Source organism: Salvelinus alpinus, chromosome 29, assembly GCF_045679555.1.
Source record: "Salvelinus alpinus chromosome 29, SLU_Salpinus.1, whole genome shotgun sequence".
Lineage (NCBI taxonomy): Eukaryota > Metazoa > Chordata > Actinopteri > Salmoniformes > Salmonidae > Salvelinus > Salvelinus alpinus.
The window spans coordinates 38823701-38842877 of NC_092114.1; the positions used below are offsets into that span (position 1 = coordinate 38823701).

A 19177-nucleotide genomic window follows, 5' to 3' on the forward strand; every position below is an offset into this window, starting at 1 on the left:
ATGACTAGCACAAAATACTTCCCATTGTAGCTGTCAATCCATCTGACGATCAACTCTGAAAACGACTATGGATATTGATAGAAAATATTGTTGTTGGCAGCCCTATATTGTGATTGTCTTCGGGGCCCACTGCCCTGCCTAAGAAAAAATATGGGAACACTAACATCAGTGGCAATCAGAAAATGTATGCTTCAAGTGGTCTGTATGCTTCAAGTGGTCAATTCAGAGGATGGATTGATATTCAATGTATGTTTTTCATATAAAAGAACTGACCCCAACTCTAAACCCAAAACCCTGTTATATCTGGCCTACTCACGTAAACCCCCAGTGTCATAAAACAGCTGTGGGAATGAAAATGGACAAGTTCAAGTTATGATCATGAGAAATGTGCCTGCTTTGCAATAAACGTCCTCACTGTCGCACCTGGTTAGCCGCTGACGCCACGTTGGACTGACCAATCAGACTTCACAGGAGCACGGGAAGCTCGAAGGCATCTTAATATGGGCGTGGATTACATTCGTGTGCGAGTTCGGACAGCGAAATGATTGGCTGCGGCAATTCCTACACAGTTTTTGCGGACCCATCCGGCCTACAAGGTCCGGCTGTCTTATCGGGATATACCGGGACTGAAAAAAATCTGTTTGACCGACCGACAGACAGACAGACAGACAGACGGACGCTCGTAATTTAAAAAATCGAGAATATGCCTGGAAAGAGCGCAACACAGTGCAAAGGATACTAAGACAAGGGTGAAAAGTAGAAAATAGAAGGCGCGACAGCAATTTGTCCCTAATAAGAAAGCACAGGTTTACATTCAGGATTGTGCGTGCATCCCTTGTGCAATAATACTACTCCACATGCAATATAAACTTTCCATTTATCGCATGCTCTATTCCTCTAGCCATCTCTCAATTTTTCTCACTTGCACACGTAACCCACACGTAACCTACGTGTGCCGCGCGCGCGCAATTACCCACAATCTCTCCCTCCCTCCTTCCCCACTGCCACTCAGTCATTCTCTCTCTCCGCACGCACACACACGCTCCCTCACTTTTCGTGGGAGAAAGTAGGAAGGGGGAGAGAGAAAGAGAAAGGAGAAGGTGATTTCAGGTCTCTCTGCTCTCTCCGTGGTGGGTACTCATATCCACTCCGCTGACTCAATGGAGCTTTAGCACTAGGGATATAAAATCAATATTTATTGCCCGTACCCCTTTTACTATTTAAAATTTGTACATAGCATAGGTAGATATAGGTCACTTATTAAAGAAGCGTTAAGGAGAGGTAAAATACGTCTCCAGAGGCGAACCTTTTTCTTCTTTTTTTGCCTCACAGAAGGTCCAGTCGAAACTCTCTTCGACTGACTTTCTGTGAGAGAGGATATCTAATTTGAACATATCCTACCTTATAGTCCAGCGTCAAACAACTAAAAAACTATGGATATTCGAGATTGCCCCTTTCGGAAGAAGCGGAGACCATGGCCCTTGGACTTTTCCTCTTTTGCCTTGGTAACCCTGGTGCTCGCGCTGTGCCAACTACCCGTGGCTCGGGCAGGTAAGATGGCTTTTATTTTTTAGCGTTCCAGTAAGACTTTGTAGCTAAATATTTGTCTGAAATGCCATGCATATTGTACCAAATCTCAGAATTATCAAGCACTGACTGCCTGTACCGTGCTATTTGCGTTCTAAAAGTGATGCTATTTGGCATGATTTCCAACGATTGTAGCCTAGGTTTACAGGTGACCTGTGGTAGTTTAGCCTACCGCTAGCCTACATTACCCCAAAACAGTACATTCTGAACAGGGTTTATAACTCATTTAATGTTCTTCTCAAACAATATTTTGAGGCTTTTTTCTTTGTCTTCTTCCTCAATTGGCGGTAGTGAAACGCGCTGCGCTGACAGGTGTCAGTCAGTGCGCTATTGCAGTTAGTCCAACGGCTCAACCATTTCGGATATTTAGACGCTTTTTGTAGTTGTTGTGAATGTAATGTTTTATTCTAGATTTGACAATAGCTTTAAACGAAAAAGTTTTTGAAGGAGGAATTAAGTTAGGTTTTGTGGAAGTTTTTGACAACCTCGTGCGCCATTGCGCATGGATGAGCTTGTCATTCCAGACGGGGCCATAGGATAGGACGGTTCGTTCAGCAGCCGACATTATACTGAGATAGGCTACTTTGGAGTTCACGTGTGATTTATCGTTCTCTTCACTACTGGATGTAGGTATGTGCGTATGTGGATATACAGTGGCAACGTCAAAGTAATGACTGTGGACATTATATGGTGACTTGATTAGATATGTATCAGTTCACCCCGCCCCTCCCCATCACCATCGCCTCTCATCACCCTATTGTTGTGTGAGGATGGTTTTGCATTGTAATGGTTGTATGTATGTACTGTGACAATGGAAGGATTTTTTTTGTGTTCCATCCTGTCTTTAGGCCTGCCTGTGATAGCCCATAACTTACGTTGTTTAACATTGGTCACCTCTATTGTTTTTTCTCGGTTTCTAAAATTAGTTACCATTGTTTTTATTAAGTTACTGTATCATGATTGAATCATATTATTGATTTATATGATCCTTTTGAACAATAAGCAGTTTAAAGCGAACAACAGCTTATGCTTAACAATACCCTAGTTGACAATAGCTGATCAATAATTTTAATTAGGTCTACTTAATAATTAGGCTTTTATAATCAGTTATCGTTATGATTATAATACTTGTAATTAGACATGGATAACTATTTATTTTACGATTCAAACAGCGTCAATGTTTTTTCGAAGAATTTGGTGTCAAAGAATGTCTTCAAGGCAGGACGGTAATTCCGTGATTGACCACTACATTATAACATGCGCATTTGGGTCTTTCCGTCCTGTTTAACACAGAGGTACCATTCATTCCCACAATTCTACTAGTTGTGCTCTTAGTAAAATGTTACTTCTGTAGAATTTAACTTTGATCAATTATTTATTTATTTAGTTGGACATAGGTAACTAATAACAATCTTAGACAATTGGAATAGGCCTACAATTGAACCATTAAAGGTGACACCTTATTCTGCTAATATAATAGGCACTCGTATAATTATATTATAGCATAACAATAATATCCTACAGTTTTATATAGCAATTGCATATGTATGAGGCCCACGTAAGAAGAGCACTGCTTGTGGTGCCTGCATGGGAAACCTCTTGCAAGATATTGGCAATGTAATAGATTAATATAGCCAACATTTTCAAAATACATAGCTGTTCTCTTCAGGTGCGACATTGGATGAATGCGACTTTATTCTTCAGTTTTGGTTAATTACGCTTGAATGCCCTAGGCGTTTTAAGTGGGAATAGATGCTGGTGTGTACGGATGGGGGTTTGTAACATAATGTGTGCGCTCTTCTGTTTTCCTTGGCTCGAGTTCCAATTTCAGATTGCCGAGCCGATTGAATTTTTCCGTCGTCCGACTGCTGTGTGTATTTTGGAGGAGGAAGTCTGAACATTTTTGCTTTTTATGAATAGGTTATTATACGGGAGTGTGTGCTTCTGCGAGAACGAGTCGGAGAGAGAGAGGTACGGAGAGAGAGAGGTACGGAGACTGAAAGCGTGTGTGTCTCCGACTGTATGTTCGCTTTGTACAGTTGTGTTTTTTTTATGCGTCTGTGAACCCTATGGATTTTTTTCAATTTCGGGTGATGAAGTGCCCCTTTCAAACGAATGTGCACCGCTGTGTCTCTGACACCTTGGACTGTTTTTCTCACGTTATGAACTATATGGATGGAGTGTGCTTGCAAAAATGCATGAGATCACTTACAAGTTCAGAAGTGCTTTCTCTTTATTATAATTACTTAACGAACAGAATATTCGATGGATTCGCATAATCTTCTTTCCATAGTTAGGCACACCTGTGCGGGAAGTGTCCTTGCGCACGTTTGTAAGACAAGGCAGTATCTAAACATTCATTCAAACTCCTGCTACTACCCATGCTACTGCGTGATAGCTTCTTGGTTTATGCTGTTCACAAATGGCATGTGGATATAGGCTAAACACTAAACAGGTCCCCACCCAGGCAATGAAAGCCCGAATTAGAGATTGTCTGTGCTGTGGCTCCCTCAGAAGGTCTGCCCCTACTGTTTATCCTCATCCCTCTGGGGTAAAAAGTGCGCATATATAGCATGACAGACACAGAGGGTACAAGGAATGAATGCAGGGTTTTGTAAATGAACAAAATATGTAGGCAATATTTTCTTAAAATGGATGTTCCTTAACCTAATTTCAAAGCAATCATTCTCAAAGAACGGTCTGTCTCACATATTCTAACCAAAACACCTTCCCTTACTTACACCCTCTTCCCCCTGCGCTCTCTCACTCTTTCTCCCCCTAGCAGTCACAGAGGTAGTGAATAGAGCCACTGTGTGGCCGACTAGTAGGGCCCTGGCTATTTGTCCTCAGCCTATGCCACAGGCATGCTTGTGGGTGTACATACGTCTGAGTATTTATCTATGTGTACTCTGCAACTGGATGCCTGTCTCCTTTAATGTCCTTTGTCTTGTCTTTTTTCCCCACGTGGGACATATTATTCACATATTTCTTGTTTTCTCTCTCTCTCTCTCTCTCTCTCTCTCTCTCTCTCTCTCTCTCTCTCTCTCTCTCTCTCTCTCTCGCTCTCTCTCCCTTCCCCTCTCCCTCTTTCTCTCCTTGCCTTGGCATGCTTGTTGCTTTTGTCCAGTTGCATGTTGTCCCTGAAGTTGAGCAGTACCGTAGCCGCTTTAGCTGCCTCCAACAGGAAGCAGCGGTGGTGGAGATCTTGTCAGACCACCACACTACCTACGAGAAACTGTTCAGTCACAAGGGCCTAGTGTTAGTGTACCATGAGAGGTGTCCGTCTCCTCCATTCACTTATGGGAGTTGATGAGGGGTTCAGGGTTGGTCAAGAGCCCACAAAGAAAAACCAAAGGGGCATCAAGGCATCCACGATGTGTCATGAACCCACACCCCCCAGTTGCCCACATCCCACTCCGCACACCCAGACATAGACTTAGGGCTTGGCCCATGCAGCCAAACTGTAGATGTGAAACGTACCGAAGGCCCTAACTGCGTATCAAGCTGTAAATCCGAAATCTTGCAGTGTCAAAAAGGTCCTACCCAGTTCACGTCGCCGCCCACCATAAATGTCATAGTCACGTTTCAGACTAACCACAGTAGCCCATCAGACTAGACCCCATCAGACTAGACCCATTCAGACTAGACCTCGTCAGACTAGACCCCATCAGACTAGACCCCGTCAGACTAGACCTCGTCAGACTAGACCCCGTCAGACTAGACCCCGTCAGACTAGACCTCGTCAGACTAGACCCCGTCAGACTACACCCCGTCAGACTAGACCCCATCAGACTAGTCCCCGTCAGACTAGACCCCGTCAGACTAGACACCGTCAGACTAGACCCCGTCAGACTAGACCCCGTCAGACTAGACCCCGTCAGACTAGACCCCGTCAGACTAGACCCCGTCAGACTAGACACCGTCAGACTAGACCCCGTCAGACTAGACCCCGTCAGACTAGACCCCGTCAGACTAGACCCCGTCAGACTAGACCCCGTCAGACTAGACCCCGTCATACTAGACCCCGTCAGACTAGACCCCGTCAGACTAGACCCCGTCAGACTAGACCCCGTCAGACTAGACCCCGTCAGACTAGACCCCGTCAGACTAGACCACGTCAGACTAGACCCCGTCAGACTAGACCCCGTCAGACTAGAGGCACTTTCAGCACTCTGCTTTTGAGGAGATGATTTGGGTTTTGCGAGAGAGATAGTTAGACATCTTTCCTTCAAGGGTTTTCTGAAAATTTACTTGCCAAAGTGTGCCAAAGCATAATCATACACTGTCAGTCTAGACCTACTGTTCCTGGTAGACTAATCACTGTCATTTTCCTGGTTGTAGGAAGTGTGTTGGAGTGTCCGGGAACTCAGATGGGTACTTTTGCATGTAGATTTGTATCAATTATTTCAGACTGGCAATATTTTATATACGTTTGAAGGCCTCAGCTGTCATGCATGAGATGTAAGAATAGAAATGACAGATAATGCATTCTGCTATTGTACAGTCTAATCCGGGACTGAAGTTAGAATTTATGGACCTAGTTATCTAGAATTCTCTTGCTATTTTAGTGTCGTTTTTGATCACGATAAGTGTTTTAGAGACCTATGATTTGCACAATGTATGGTTGCTTTTGTGGACAATTCACAGGAATCCAGACAGTTTCTGTGTTTAAATGGCTGCTTGTCTATACCACAGTCTATACCATTTACATTTACATTTAAGTCATTTAGCAGACGCTCTTATCCAGAGCGACTTACAAATTGGAAAGTTCATACATATTCATCCTGGTCCCCCCGTGGGGAATGAACCCACAACCCTGGCGTTGCAAGCGCCATGCTCTACCAACTGAGCCACACGCTGACCCCCTTCATATAACATAGTGGGCCATTTAGAGAGCCTGCCATCGTCTCCCACCTCACATGGTGTTCGAATTCGAGACAATGTTCACCGATAAAGATTTCAAAATGTGTTGGTGATTTTCAGAAGGGATTTTCCCAATTCGGATGGGCTGTTTCCAAGGGTCTCCATAAACGATGAGGATACCTTATTGTTCTGTAATCTGCATAGTTCCACAGCACTATTTAACAAGGCTGACTATCACCATTCCTAGTCTCAGTGGTAAATGAGGTTTAAGCTCTTTGGTATACTTTGCTAAAGTCTGGTTTGATTTCACTGTTTTCTATAAAAAAAATCAAGAGAGTCTGTGTATAAACTCTCAGTAATTTATTGGGTAAAACACTGTTTACCAGTCAGACTCATGGTTATGGCAGCTATGTAACATTACAAAGTGACAACAGTTTATGTTGTATATCTATAAAAGGCATTGAATTTGGACTTACATGTCAAACAGAGTTGTGGAGCTCCTGGTTAGGATGTGGGACTAGTTAAGCCAGGTGTTTAACATGGAAAGGCACTAACTTGTTACTCCCTGAGTTGGGATTCTTGCTTGTGCTTCTGTTGGATACTAGGCCTAACTGCCAAGAAGACATGTGCAGTATCTTAGCCTTCCAACTTTGCTGCAGTTCTTTATTTGGCCGTGGCTGTCTGGGCTTGTATGTTTTAGTAGGCCACCAAGGCCTATCATATTGTGGTCCGCGTATCCTCCCTTAGGGCTAATCCTATCCTAGGCCCAACTGAGTCACTGGCTGAACTGAACCACATTCGTCACAGTCCACGTTGGCACTCTGCGGTAGAACTGCCGGTCGGGGATAGGCCTAGTTTTTGTAGCATAGGGCAATGGTTAGGTTTAAATCTTCCTAGCCTGGTTAAACCAGACTGAATGCTACGTTCGAAGTAAAACATTAGTGAACGTAGCACTCCGTCTGTTTTCACCAGGCTATAGCTAATCCACCTCCTCACTAGCTTTATATTAAACAGAACGAGCTGTGATTCACCACTGTCCACCATGCTGTCCTGCTTGTCTTATCCTACCGTTCACCCAGAGTTGCTTGAGGGTACGATCCCTTACGTAGAAGAATGAGGGCTTTCCTATGTTATGTTTAATAGCGTTGACTTGTGATCTTGTTTATAGCACCTATTGTGATCTTCTACTCGACTGAATGTTTTTCCAGAAGCTGCAGGCCTCAGACAAAATAAAGTGCAACCGTTACTAGTTTAGTCCTAAGCTGTAGTCAGGGGCGACAATAGATTGTCTGATAATGTGATCTCCTGTCTAGTAATGTCTCTGTCGAATGAAACGTGTTTGGAGATACCCATGACCTTATTAGGACCAGACATGGAGGTGTGTTAGCTAGGCTGTTTGAAACGTTGATCATACCCAACACTGTATGTACATGACAGACGACAAGTGGTTTCTTTAATTGTATGATATGGCAAAGTTTCATCAGTGGTTTTGTGAAATGGTTTGATGGTTAGAAGTCGTTAGAAGTTTCTCAACTTGAGGTTGAGTTCGTCAATCTTCAGTAGTCTCTTACACTTTAACCCCAGGCAACTCTTCCAAACATTTTACCTCACTTTGAAATCTCTACCGCAGTGACAAGTTGTGCGGTCTTTCATATTAAATCGTGATTGTATATAAATATATGTCTATCATATGTCTCAATAACTCCTTTTTATAGTGCGGGTGGTTATAATGGATTTTCTGTCTGTGTACATGGATGATTATAAATACATTATAACTATAGAGAATGATACAAATTATAGGTCTAACCTCCAGTCTGAGCTGAACACACATGCCTAACTGTTGTGGTTGGCTGGAGAGAACGATAGAGTGAGAGTTCAAAGAGAGGAAATCGAGGACAAACTTGGATTTGGTCTGGGTCCTTTTTCGAAGGCAAGCATCATCTTCCATGTCATCTATGTTTTAACTCTTTTCGCTTCCTATTTTTGTCTCCTTCTCATTCCGTCCTGTCTGCAACTCTTTTCTGTTGTCTCTCTCTTTGTTTGTCTCACTCTCTCTCTCTCTCTAACAATGTCCGTTTGGTGTGGCAGTAAAGGTCAGAGGTCAAGGTGTCAGGTTGTGAGTCTGTCTGGTATTTGGCGCCGTACGAGGAGGCCCCAGGAGAAAGAGTGAAAGGAGCAGGGGTGGAGGCGGGAAACAAGAGGTTACCCATTTCTTTGCTTTTCACCCCCAATATATTGTTTGTATTTTAACATTAATTATACCTTTGGAAAGAATTGAGGGGTGACGAACGCTCCTCAGTCCTGGTTCTCACCCTCCTTGTTTAACGTTGGACAGTGTTACAAAAGTCTAGAGGATCATCTGGAGTGTGACTGATCTGGTCTGCAGTGGTTTCAAAGGGCTCTGTTTAGCGTGTGTATGTCATGTCACCTAGTCTCCTTCAACAGTGTCTGTTCACAGTCTCTGTGTTTGGACAGTCTGTGTTTGGGTCAGTTAACAGTTTTATGGTCAAAAATGTATTGGCTTGGATGTATGGACTCATTGTTTAAACTGTGATCAGTTATGAACACTGTTGAATGGTTTTATTGGTGTGTGTGTGTGTGTTTGTGTGTGGGGTTTGTGCCTTTGTGTGTGTGCTGTACAGTGTGCATTCTGTCACGAATACAATGAAACAGTAGGCTATACCCATCAGTGTTTTATGCCATCCTATCAAGGCATAGATTGCTTTTCACCCCCAATATATTGTTTGTATTTTAACGTTAATTATACCTTTGGAAAGAATTGAGGGTGAAATAAGACATGCAACTGCAGACACAAATGTAATGAATAGAGATAACAGTCCTTATTCTACCTGACAGACAATCACGTCTGCTCTACACAGTACTTTTCTATCTGAGCGTTCTGTCACATTTTACCCTCCTTTCTGACAGCTGTCAGGAGAGTTCTGTGTCTGACCTAGCCCCATCTAGTGGTCAATTAAGTTAATTACACTAATAAAGCAGCCGTCCCGATCCTGTTTCAAATCAATCAAATCAAATCATATTTCTTTACCTGCACTTCATTACGTTGCACGACATTTTCCAATTGTCTTACATTTAGAATAGTTTTGATTGGGCTTAGTGCTATATGTGAACCATTTTTCTTCATAATAAGGCCTGCATATAAAAGACACCATGAACAATTTCTAACATCCTGGTTTATAATGGATGGAGCATACTACTTACTGTACATGTATGTAGGCTATTTCCATGAAAGAAAATTGATAGGCTAGTTCAATGACTGTGTGATTGGGTAATGTGATTCCATAATCACTGTAGCTCACTATCCGGTGTATGTGACAATAACACATCGCTTTTTGTTTTACTATGTTGCTGTGAATAAAGCAACGTGAAGGACAATAGAATGATTCTCATTTACAGCACAGGGTGTTAACTCCCTTGACACACCCGGTACTCCCATTTAATGACGCTGTGTACAGGGTGGTCTCTACTCTGTGACCATACGTGAGTGGCTAAAGGGGAGGGCGAGAGAAGAAAGAAAGCAGGCAAAGAGAAGGCGGGGGCTTGCCTGCGTGCCTGCCTTGTCTAACCCCGTCTGGCTCCATATTTTCCGCTCCTTGTCCCGCGTTTATGTTTTTTGGGGGGGTTGTGTATTTCTGACGTTATATTTTGGTTCGTTCTCCTCTCCCAAGGCCTACTGACAGGAAGGGCCCATTGAGCAGAGCAGCGGTGAGCGGGCCGAGACAGAGGTGCTCATTGTGCGCGTGATCCTGCGTTGGAGTCTGACCCAGGCCGTGCTGTCCGCGGTTTCTCTCCTCCCACCTCTCTCGTCCTCTTTCGCTCTCGTCCCTCTCTCACTGTCCTCTCATCCTTCGCTCTCTCCCTCTTTCTTACCCCCTTCTCTAACTCCCCCCCCCCCCCCCCCGTCTCGTCTCGTTCTCCCAGTTCCTGTTTCGGAGAGTTAATGGGGCATTACAATATCACTCTCCCACTCTCTCTGTCTGTAGAGAATTCCCCCTCTGCTACACCGTTGATCCCTCCTCTTCCCTCTCTCTCTCAGTTAGTGTGCTGCTAATAGACTGTGGTCCCGATTCTCTGAGTCAATATTAACGCACCATTTGAGAGTTCACCATAAATATGGTCATCTGAGGCCTTCAACCATGTTGCTAGCAGGGTGTCACCTAAACACAATTAGCATGGATTGGATCATTGTGATGAAAATGATATAATATCATATGGTCCAGTTCATTGGTATTGAGACTCCAATACAGAGTACAGGCTGGCTTATGGGAATAATAGTATTCTATCATTACATATGAATGTGCTTTGGTTGGGGGCATTTTTCAATGATCAAAAGATACATTCCTATTCCAGGCTAGGATTGCTTTTCTCTTTCATTTCAAAGTGCTGTTTGTTAAAGTGGCTGGAAATGGCTATAGTAAATGTGGCTTACTGTTTTTTTTTTATGTAATGGCAACATTAAAGGTCTGTGGTAATTCAGTCATCCCAATACTTCCTGCCTGTGAAATGCTTGACTGGCATCATAAGGATATTAGGACGAGTGTCACTGCAGGGTGCGCTATAAATGAAACTTTGCCGCCCACTAACAGTATAGAAAAATGTACCTAGCGTCTCGAACACAGACAGGGCAGCCAAGACCAACTCTGACTGCAATAATACAACCTTGAGGAAAGCCTGAAACACTGAAACATGGTGAAGAAAGATGGGAGTACTCAACTTGTTTAGGCTGTACACACTGCTCTCTTGTTGGAGTGTCTAGGAACTTAGTCACATTCCTGAACCAACCAAGGTCCCCATTCCGGCTAAATTGGTAACTGGGTGGAGTCAAAACGATTTATCCTGCTAGGTAATAGAGCATGTTGGAAATAATAAGTGCTTTGTTGAGTACATGAAATCAAGCATGCCTTCTTGCATCGCATGAAGTTGTTGGACTTATCTCAGAATCTCTGTTTCCTGGTTTGATTGAATAAGTCTGTAGCATTCCACATCTTATCCAACCAAGTCTTACTTGGGCAGAATAGACAGGTTCAACGTGGCACATTGACTGAGGGCCAGTTTCCCAGATTAAGCCTAGTCTTAGCTAAAGAGCACGCTAAATGGAGAATCTCTATTGAAAGTGCTTTTTAGTCCAGATGTAGGCTTAATGTAGACCTGGGAACCTGGCCCTGAGGCGCCAGCCCATTGGTTTAGGCCTGGGAAACTGGCCCTGAGGAGTCAGCCCATTGGTTTAGGCCTGGGAAACTGGCCCTGAGGAGTCAGCCCATTGGTTTAGGCCTGGGAAACTGGCCCTGAGGAGTCAGCCCATTGGTTTAGGCCTGGGAAACTGGCCCTGGGGAGTCAGCCCATTGGTTTAGGCCTGGGAAACTGGCCCTGAGGAGTCAGCCCATTGGTTTAGGCCTGGGAAACTGGCCCTGAGGAGTCAGCCCATTGGTTTAGGCCTGGGAAACTGGCCCTGAGGAGTCAGCCCATTGGTTTAGGCCTGGGAAACTGGCCCTGAGGAGTCAGCCCATTGGTTTAGGCCTGGGAAACTGGCCCTGAGGAGTCAGCCCATTGGTTCAGCCAAGCAAAGTATGGGTGACAGACAGTCATACCTGGTATGGAGGCAGGATGTGAGATTGGCGGTGGATTCTGCGGTCGGTTTATTCTGTTTGCACAGACTCTATGACTCTTCCATGACTCAGCACTATCACATTTATGGTGCTTGTTATATTTGCTTGACAGACACTGGTTGAATAGAGGAGCCTGTTCCTCAGGTTAGATAGATAGTGGACTAGACTTGGGGACCTTCTATTGCCGTAAAAACCTTTTGTATGTATTTTTCTTACAGAAATAATTATGTATATGATACTTTGACCTCTGGATGAGTGTAGGTGTAGGATATAGGCCTAATATTGAATCTACAAATCTAACTGGAATGGTTGTTGTCTGTGGTGGGTCTCAGACGACGACCTATAAAGAAACATATTGTAAGGTGATTCTAGTCAATTGGTTTCAATGTCAAAGCTATATCATGATAGAGTCCATTCATGAAGATGTAACAAAGGATCACGACCATAACTCCATGCAGTTTTGTCTATTAACCCCCCCCCCCTCTCTCTCTCTCTCTCTCTCTCTCTGTCTCTCTCCATCTCTCTCTCGCTCTCTCTCTCTCTGTCTCTCTCTCTCTCTCCGTCTCTCCTCAGATCCAGTGGATGTGTTGCGGATGCTGCAGCTGCCCTCTCTCCCCGAAGGGGTGCGGAAGGTTCCAGGCTTCTGCACCTCCCGCCGTGCCGGCTCCGCTGACCATGCCTACCGCATCACCAAGAAGGCCCAGATCTCTGCCCCCACCAGTCAACTCTTCTCAGGTACAGTACCTCTATATCCATGTCTAACTAGGGTCCTGTTCGTTAGGCACCAAACGGAAGAAAACGGATTCAAACATGGACTTTCCTAATAAGAAACGTTCCTTTTTGTTTTCCGTTGCAAAGCGCTTTAAAATGTCTTCCGTTGGGTGCCCTAATGAACACGACCCAGGCCTCAACTGGACTGAAGCCTCAACATACCTCATCTCTCAGGTTGACTTGGAAAGACGTGGTCGACATTACCTGTAAATGGGATGGATTGCTGAAATAATGGACACAGACTGGGGCATACAATTTATGCCACGTGCATTCTGTGAATTTATTTTTGTAATGTGTCATGATTGCTATTTTTGTCTCTTTTAGTGGTTCTTATCATTGTTGTTTGGTTTTAGGGTTTATTTTCATCCTACAATTACCATAAGGAGGTTAGTTGGGCCATAACTTTGCAGCTTTAGTGCTAGATTGCTTTTGCGTTAGGCATGTCATTATTTCGTGCAAGAGCATGTGAAATGTAAATGCCTTTGGAAGAGCCTAAACAAATGAAGGGCCAACTAACTATCGTCTGAGACCCTGAAGCGCGCGAGGATTGTAAGTAGCACTTATGTGGTTGAAAGATATCCTGAAAAGTCAGAAGCTCATTTTCTTAGTCTGGGTTTTCGACACCCACCTCTTATGTCTGTTCACACTTCAATCCTTCAAACCCTCACCTTTAAGATCCAATCAAATGTGCAGCTGTCTACACTTAGACACCCCTAACTCTAATTTGTCATCAGTCGTCTACCCTGCTCCTGTGTCTAATATCCTTCTTCTCTCAATGCCTCCCTCTCTCCCCTCTTCCTTCTTCCACCAATGCCTCCCTCTCTCCCCTCTTCTTTCTTTCCTCCATGCCTCTTTCTCCTCTTTTCCTCCCTCCCCCCTTCAGGTCGTTTCCCAGAGAACTTCTCCATCATGGCCCTGGTCAAGGCCCATGCGGGCCTCCAGGCCTTCCTGTTGTCCATCTACAGTGAGCAGGGTGTCCAGCAGCTGGGTGTGGAGCTGGGACGCTCCCCCGTCTTCCTGTACGAGGACCAGACCGGCAAGCCCGCCCCCGAGGACTACCCCCTCTTCAGTGGCGTCAACCTGGCCGACGGCAAGTCAGTAACAACGCGTCCCGCGGCTCTGTGTGTGTGTGTGTGTGTGTGTGCCTGTGTCAGTATTTGCATGTGTACTGGGTTTGTTTGATGGACTACAGTTTTCAGTGTTTGCATGCATTCTTGTTTTTGTTTTATGCAACTGCATTACATCATATGAATATCTTCTTGATTAGTCAGATTTTGCAGGGTTGTTATGAGATTTGACACATTTTGCCTCAGTGTCCCATAACAGTGGTTTTCAAACCTCTCCTCTAGAACCTCGAGACGTTTCACAATTTTGTTGTAGCCCTGAACTAAGTCACCGATTCAACTTATCAAGGGCTTGATAATTAGTTGACAAGTTGAATCTGGTGTGCTAACGCTGGAATAGTTCAAATACATGGAACGGCTGGGGGTCCCATAAGTTTTTCACACACACACACACACACACACACACACACACACACACACACACACACACACACACACACACACACACACACACACACACACACACACACACACACACACACACACACACACACGTACAACTTACACTGTATACAGCCCTCCAGCACATTACACAGTTGTGCTTTACCTCCTCCCTGCCTGTAGGTGGCACCGCATCGCTATCTCCGTGTCGAAGAAGAACGTCACCCTGCTCCTGGACTGTAAGAAGCGCATGACCAGGGCCCTGCCTCGCAGCAACAGCCCCGTGGTGGATACCAAGGGCATCACCGTGTTCGGAGCACGCCTGCTGGACGATGAGGTCTTCCAGGTCAGAGGTCACACAGTTAGTCACTAGTGCCAAAGAGATATGAATGACAGTAGTGCCATAGAGACATACATGACACTAGTACCATAGAAATATAAATGACACTAGATCCATAGAGATATACATGACACTAGTACCATAGAGATATACATGACACTAGTACCATAGAGATATACATTACACTACTGCCATAGAGATATACATTACATTAGAACCATAGAGATATACATTACACTAGTGCCATAGAGATATACATTACACTAGAACCATAGAGATATACATTACACTAGTGCCATAGAGATATACATTACACTAGAACCATAGAGACATACATTACACTAGAACCATTGAGATATACATTACACTAGAACCATAGAGACATACATTACACTAGAACCATAGAGATATACATTACACTAGTGCCATAGAGATATACATTACACTAGAACCATAGAGACATACATTACACTAGAACCATAGAGATATACATTACACTAGAACCATAGAGATATACATTACACTAGTGCCATAGAGATATACATTACACTAGAACCATAGAGACATACATTACACTAGAACCATAGAGATATACATTACACTAGAACCATAGAGATATACATTACACTAGAACCATAGAGATATACATTACACTAGAACCATAGAGACATACATTACACTAGAACCATAGAGATATACATTACACTAGAACCATAGAGATATACATTACACTAGAACCATAGAGACATACATTACACTAGAACCATAGAGATATACATTACACTAGTGCCATAGAGATATACATTACACTAGAACCATAGAGATATACATTACACTAGAACCATAGAGATATACATGTCCCAATATTATTAGGCTGCTATCTTTTCTCGTCTCCTCTCCTTCCTGAACATTGATAGGTAGAAAGACTGAAAATGGGTCTAACTTCTTTCTTTGACCTATCAAGTTTTTACAGGTTTGTGGTCTGAAAGGAAAAGGGGCCAGGAATGTAGAGGCTCCTGGGACACGGTTACCATTACTGTCTGTTGTAATGGCAGCACTTTCATTAAGATCTGCTTCAGGAAATAGGCTCATGTTATGTTCCAAGCTGAACCACTCACAATGACTGTAATGTTCTTCATTAACCTTCATGTTCTTCTTCTTCTTGTTTGTCCAGCAAAAACCCGATCAACCCTTCAAAGGCAGCGGATCTGCTTTCAGCTCAGGAACTGATTCAAATGATATTACTTCTCATTTCAATGAGGCTTTCTGTTGGTCTTCTATTTCCCACAGGGCGATATCCAACAGCTGCTGATCGCATCCAACCCTCAGGCTGCTTATGACTTCTGTGAACACTACAGCCCCGACTGTGACTCCCCCTTACCCAAGACCCAGTCCCAGGACCCCAACACATACGTGAGTAACACAGCACCACATACACTGGACAGTAACCTGGAAGTGAATTAGGATTCACCAATGCGCCACCACAAGTCACAACAGTTTTCTATAGTACGTTTACCACTTGGAGCTCACGTCACTAGAGTCTCTCTATGCAGTCCAGCTACTTCAAACATCACGACCACAGCATAAAGCAACTCAGGACCACACAACCCAGTGCAACACAACACAGGATAGCATAGTGCAGTACAATACTGCTATCCTAAGCCCCAATATACACTGATATGAAGGGATGTCCACACAAACCCCTCTGCTTACTGAAGGCAGTGAGGCCTCGTCATCCCCAGCCATCTACAGCTCCAGGAAGTCATCAAAGTGCTGCTCTGTCCTCTCGCATAATGAGTTTGTACCTATCCACTTTCCCCCTCACCTACGTGTGTTCTGAGGGAATTCAATAACAGCAGGGCCCTTTCTTTACCACCACAAACAATACACAATAGGAACAATGCCGTAGTACTTCAGTAATACAGGCAAACTGATGAGAAACTGATCAGAAGTCAATTCATGTCATTTGTTTCCTCTTGGGGGAAAAATTTCGTTTTTAATTTGTTTGGGTTTGTTGATATCCTGATACAAGACTTATTTCAATAAAGACACACAAGCATTGAATCACAGTTGATATGCACTCAACTTGAATAAAAGGCTGTTTTAGAACAAAATGGAAGACAGAAAGGTCGGGGAAAGAGGATGATACAAGTAGTCTGCTTCTCTACATTTCATTTCATGACTATAAGGAGAAGTATCGCGTTGGATGCACCGATCACAGAAAACATGTATTAGAGATGCTGCTGAAATGAGTGCTGTGTAATGAATATAAATCGTTGTGGTTTTATTCATTGCTTTTGTTTTCTCATTCATCAAGATCCTCCGTGTGTCTCTATTAATAGCTCCCCAGACATTAATCAACACATGGAGTCCTAATGAATCGGAAAACATTGCTTTTCTTTTCCAATGCACTCATCCCCACCATATTTCCCCCTTCACTTCTCCTTTCATGCCTCCCTTTCCACCCCCTCTGCCTTTCTCTGCCTTTGAAACTTCGCCCCTCCTGTCCTTCATTCCACTGCCTCCATTCCTCTGCCTGTACGACCCTCTTGCCCAAACCCCCATCTCGCTCAGTACTTTGATGAGGAGCAAGATGACCATGAGTACCTCTATTATTATGGGGAAACAACAAACCCCTTCCCCTCTCCTCTGTCCACCTCACCTCCCCCCGACCAAGGGGCCCCATTCAACAGGTAAAAAGTGAGCAAGAGAATCAAAATAGAGGGAGAGGAGGGAGAGAGAGAGGCACAGGGAAAGAGGTATGAAGGTAAATAAGGTTCAGGCTCAGTACATGAAAAAAGAATGACATCATTTTTTTTTTACATCATTTTTTCTTACTGTAAGACATCCCTTTTGTAAGTTACATTTGTATGTTACATTTTTTTCAATATCATATTAAAAAAGTTTAGGTCGCCATGCCTCTCTCCCTGTCAATCTGTTTCTCCATACTCTCCTCTGTAATACTACCCTTGACATTGACCACTCATCCTCTGACATCACCTCTTTACACCTCACCTATCACATTGTATTAACATTGTGTTATTAATGTTGTATAAATGTCATTTACATGTTGTCATTGTCGTATATATGAGTATGTGTAGGTATGTTTACAATGTGGGGGCACTGGGGCACTAGGTACAGCACACACACCTCTCTCCCTTATTCTCTGGCCCACTGCCCCTCTCTCCCTTATTCTCTGGCCCACTGCCCCTCTCTCCCTTATTCTCTGGCCACACTGCCCCTCTCTCCCTTATCACTGTCCCACTGCCCCTCTCTCCCTTATTTTCTGGCCACACTGCCCCTCTCTCCCTTATTCTCTGGCCACACTGCCCCTCTCTCCCTTATTCTCTGGCCACACTGCCCCTCTCTCCCTTATTCTCTGTCCCACTGCCCCTCTCTCCCGTATTCTCTGTCCCACTGCCCCTCTCTTCCTTATTCTCTGTCCACACTGCCCCTCTCTTCCTTATTCTCTGTCCACACTGCCCCTCTCTTCCTTATTCTCTGGCCACACTGCCCCTCTCTCCCTTATTCTCTGGCCACACTGCCCCTCTCTCCCTTATTCTCTGTCCCACTGCCCCTCTCTCCCTTATTCTCTGTCCCACTGCCCCTCTCTCCCTTATTCTCTGGCCACACTGCCCCTCTCTCCCTTATTCTCTGGCCACACTGCCCCTCTCTCCCTTATTCTCTGGCCACACTGGGCCGGACCAACTGTCAAGAGAAGGAAGGAAAATGAAAGAATACAAAACAATGGACATTATATATTTTGCTATCATTTTTTGCAATTGCTCATATGATTATTACCCTCAACTTGGAAATAACAACCTAATGCAGTACATGTTTTGTATGAAAGTACGCATTAAAGGTAGACTCATACGTCATATCACTGGGTCTGAGTCTCAGTTTGAGTCTCAGTTATGACAAAACAATGGAGCATTTGTATGAAATGACTAGCTGAGGATGATGAAGGATTATTCAACTCAGACAGCAGTGGGTGAGAAAGGGCTGTCATGTATCAGATGTGTCTGTATTAACATAATTTGCATGTCTGATTCATTATGGGATTAACCACTGCATTTCTGCTTTTCATATGTGTAAATGTTACTGCATGCTTCCACATATTTGACCATGTAATCGGTCTACTTGTCTTTTGGTCAATATAAGGTATCAATGTGTCTGTCCCCCTGTACATCCATGGTTATGCATTTCCCCTGGATCTGGCATAATTATGCCCCTGTCTGCCCATTTGTCTGTCAATCTCTCTGTGCCTCAGTTTAACTGTCTGTCTAAATACCTGTGTTTTTCAATGTCCCTTTTCTGTTGTCTATATCTCATTATGTGTAATATACATGTTTCCCATAGCATGTCCAATGAGCTATTCTCTACATATATGCACACACACTGTACATATTTTTGTATTTGCCTGAATTTGAATATATCGGTTCCCATCTGTGTATTTTCTTCACTAGTTAAAATATCAGATCACG

General features: G+C 43.9%; 1 protein-coding gene across 6 annotated transcripts in view; it reads left to right on the forward strand.

Annotated features, from left to right (window-relative positions):
- Positions 1-660: 660 nt before the first annotated feature.
- The window catches only part of LOC139558977 (collagen alpha-2(XI) chain-like), a 45575-nt gene continuing 27058 nt past the window's right edge, over positions 661-19177 (forward strand). For 2 of the 6 annotated variants that reach the window (XM_071374533.1, XM_071374534.1), the window contains exons 1-5: positions 662-1551; positions 12651-12812; positions 13732-13942; positions 14537-14699; positions 15984-16106. In XM_071374533.1, coding sequence (XP_071230634.1) covers positions 1434-1551; positions 12651-12812; positions 13732-13942; positions 14537-14699; positions 15984-16106 — 777 coding nt within the window. In that variant the 5' untranslated portion in view covers positions 662-1433. Of the gene's footprint in view, positions 1552-12650; positions 12813-13731; positions 13943-14536; positions 14700-15983; positions 16107-19177 lie in introns of all 6 variants that reach the window. The other 4 variants (XM_071374532.1, XM_071374535.1, XM_071374536.1 and 1 more) reach the window with 4 other exon arrangements.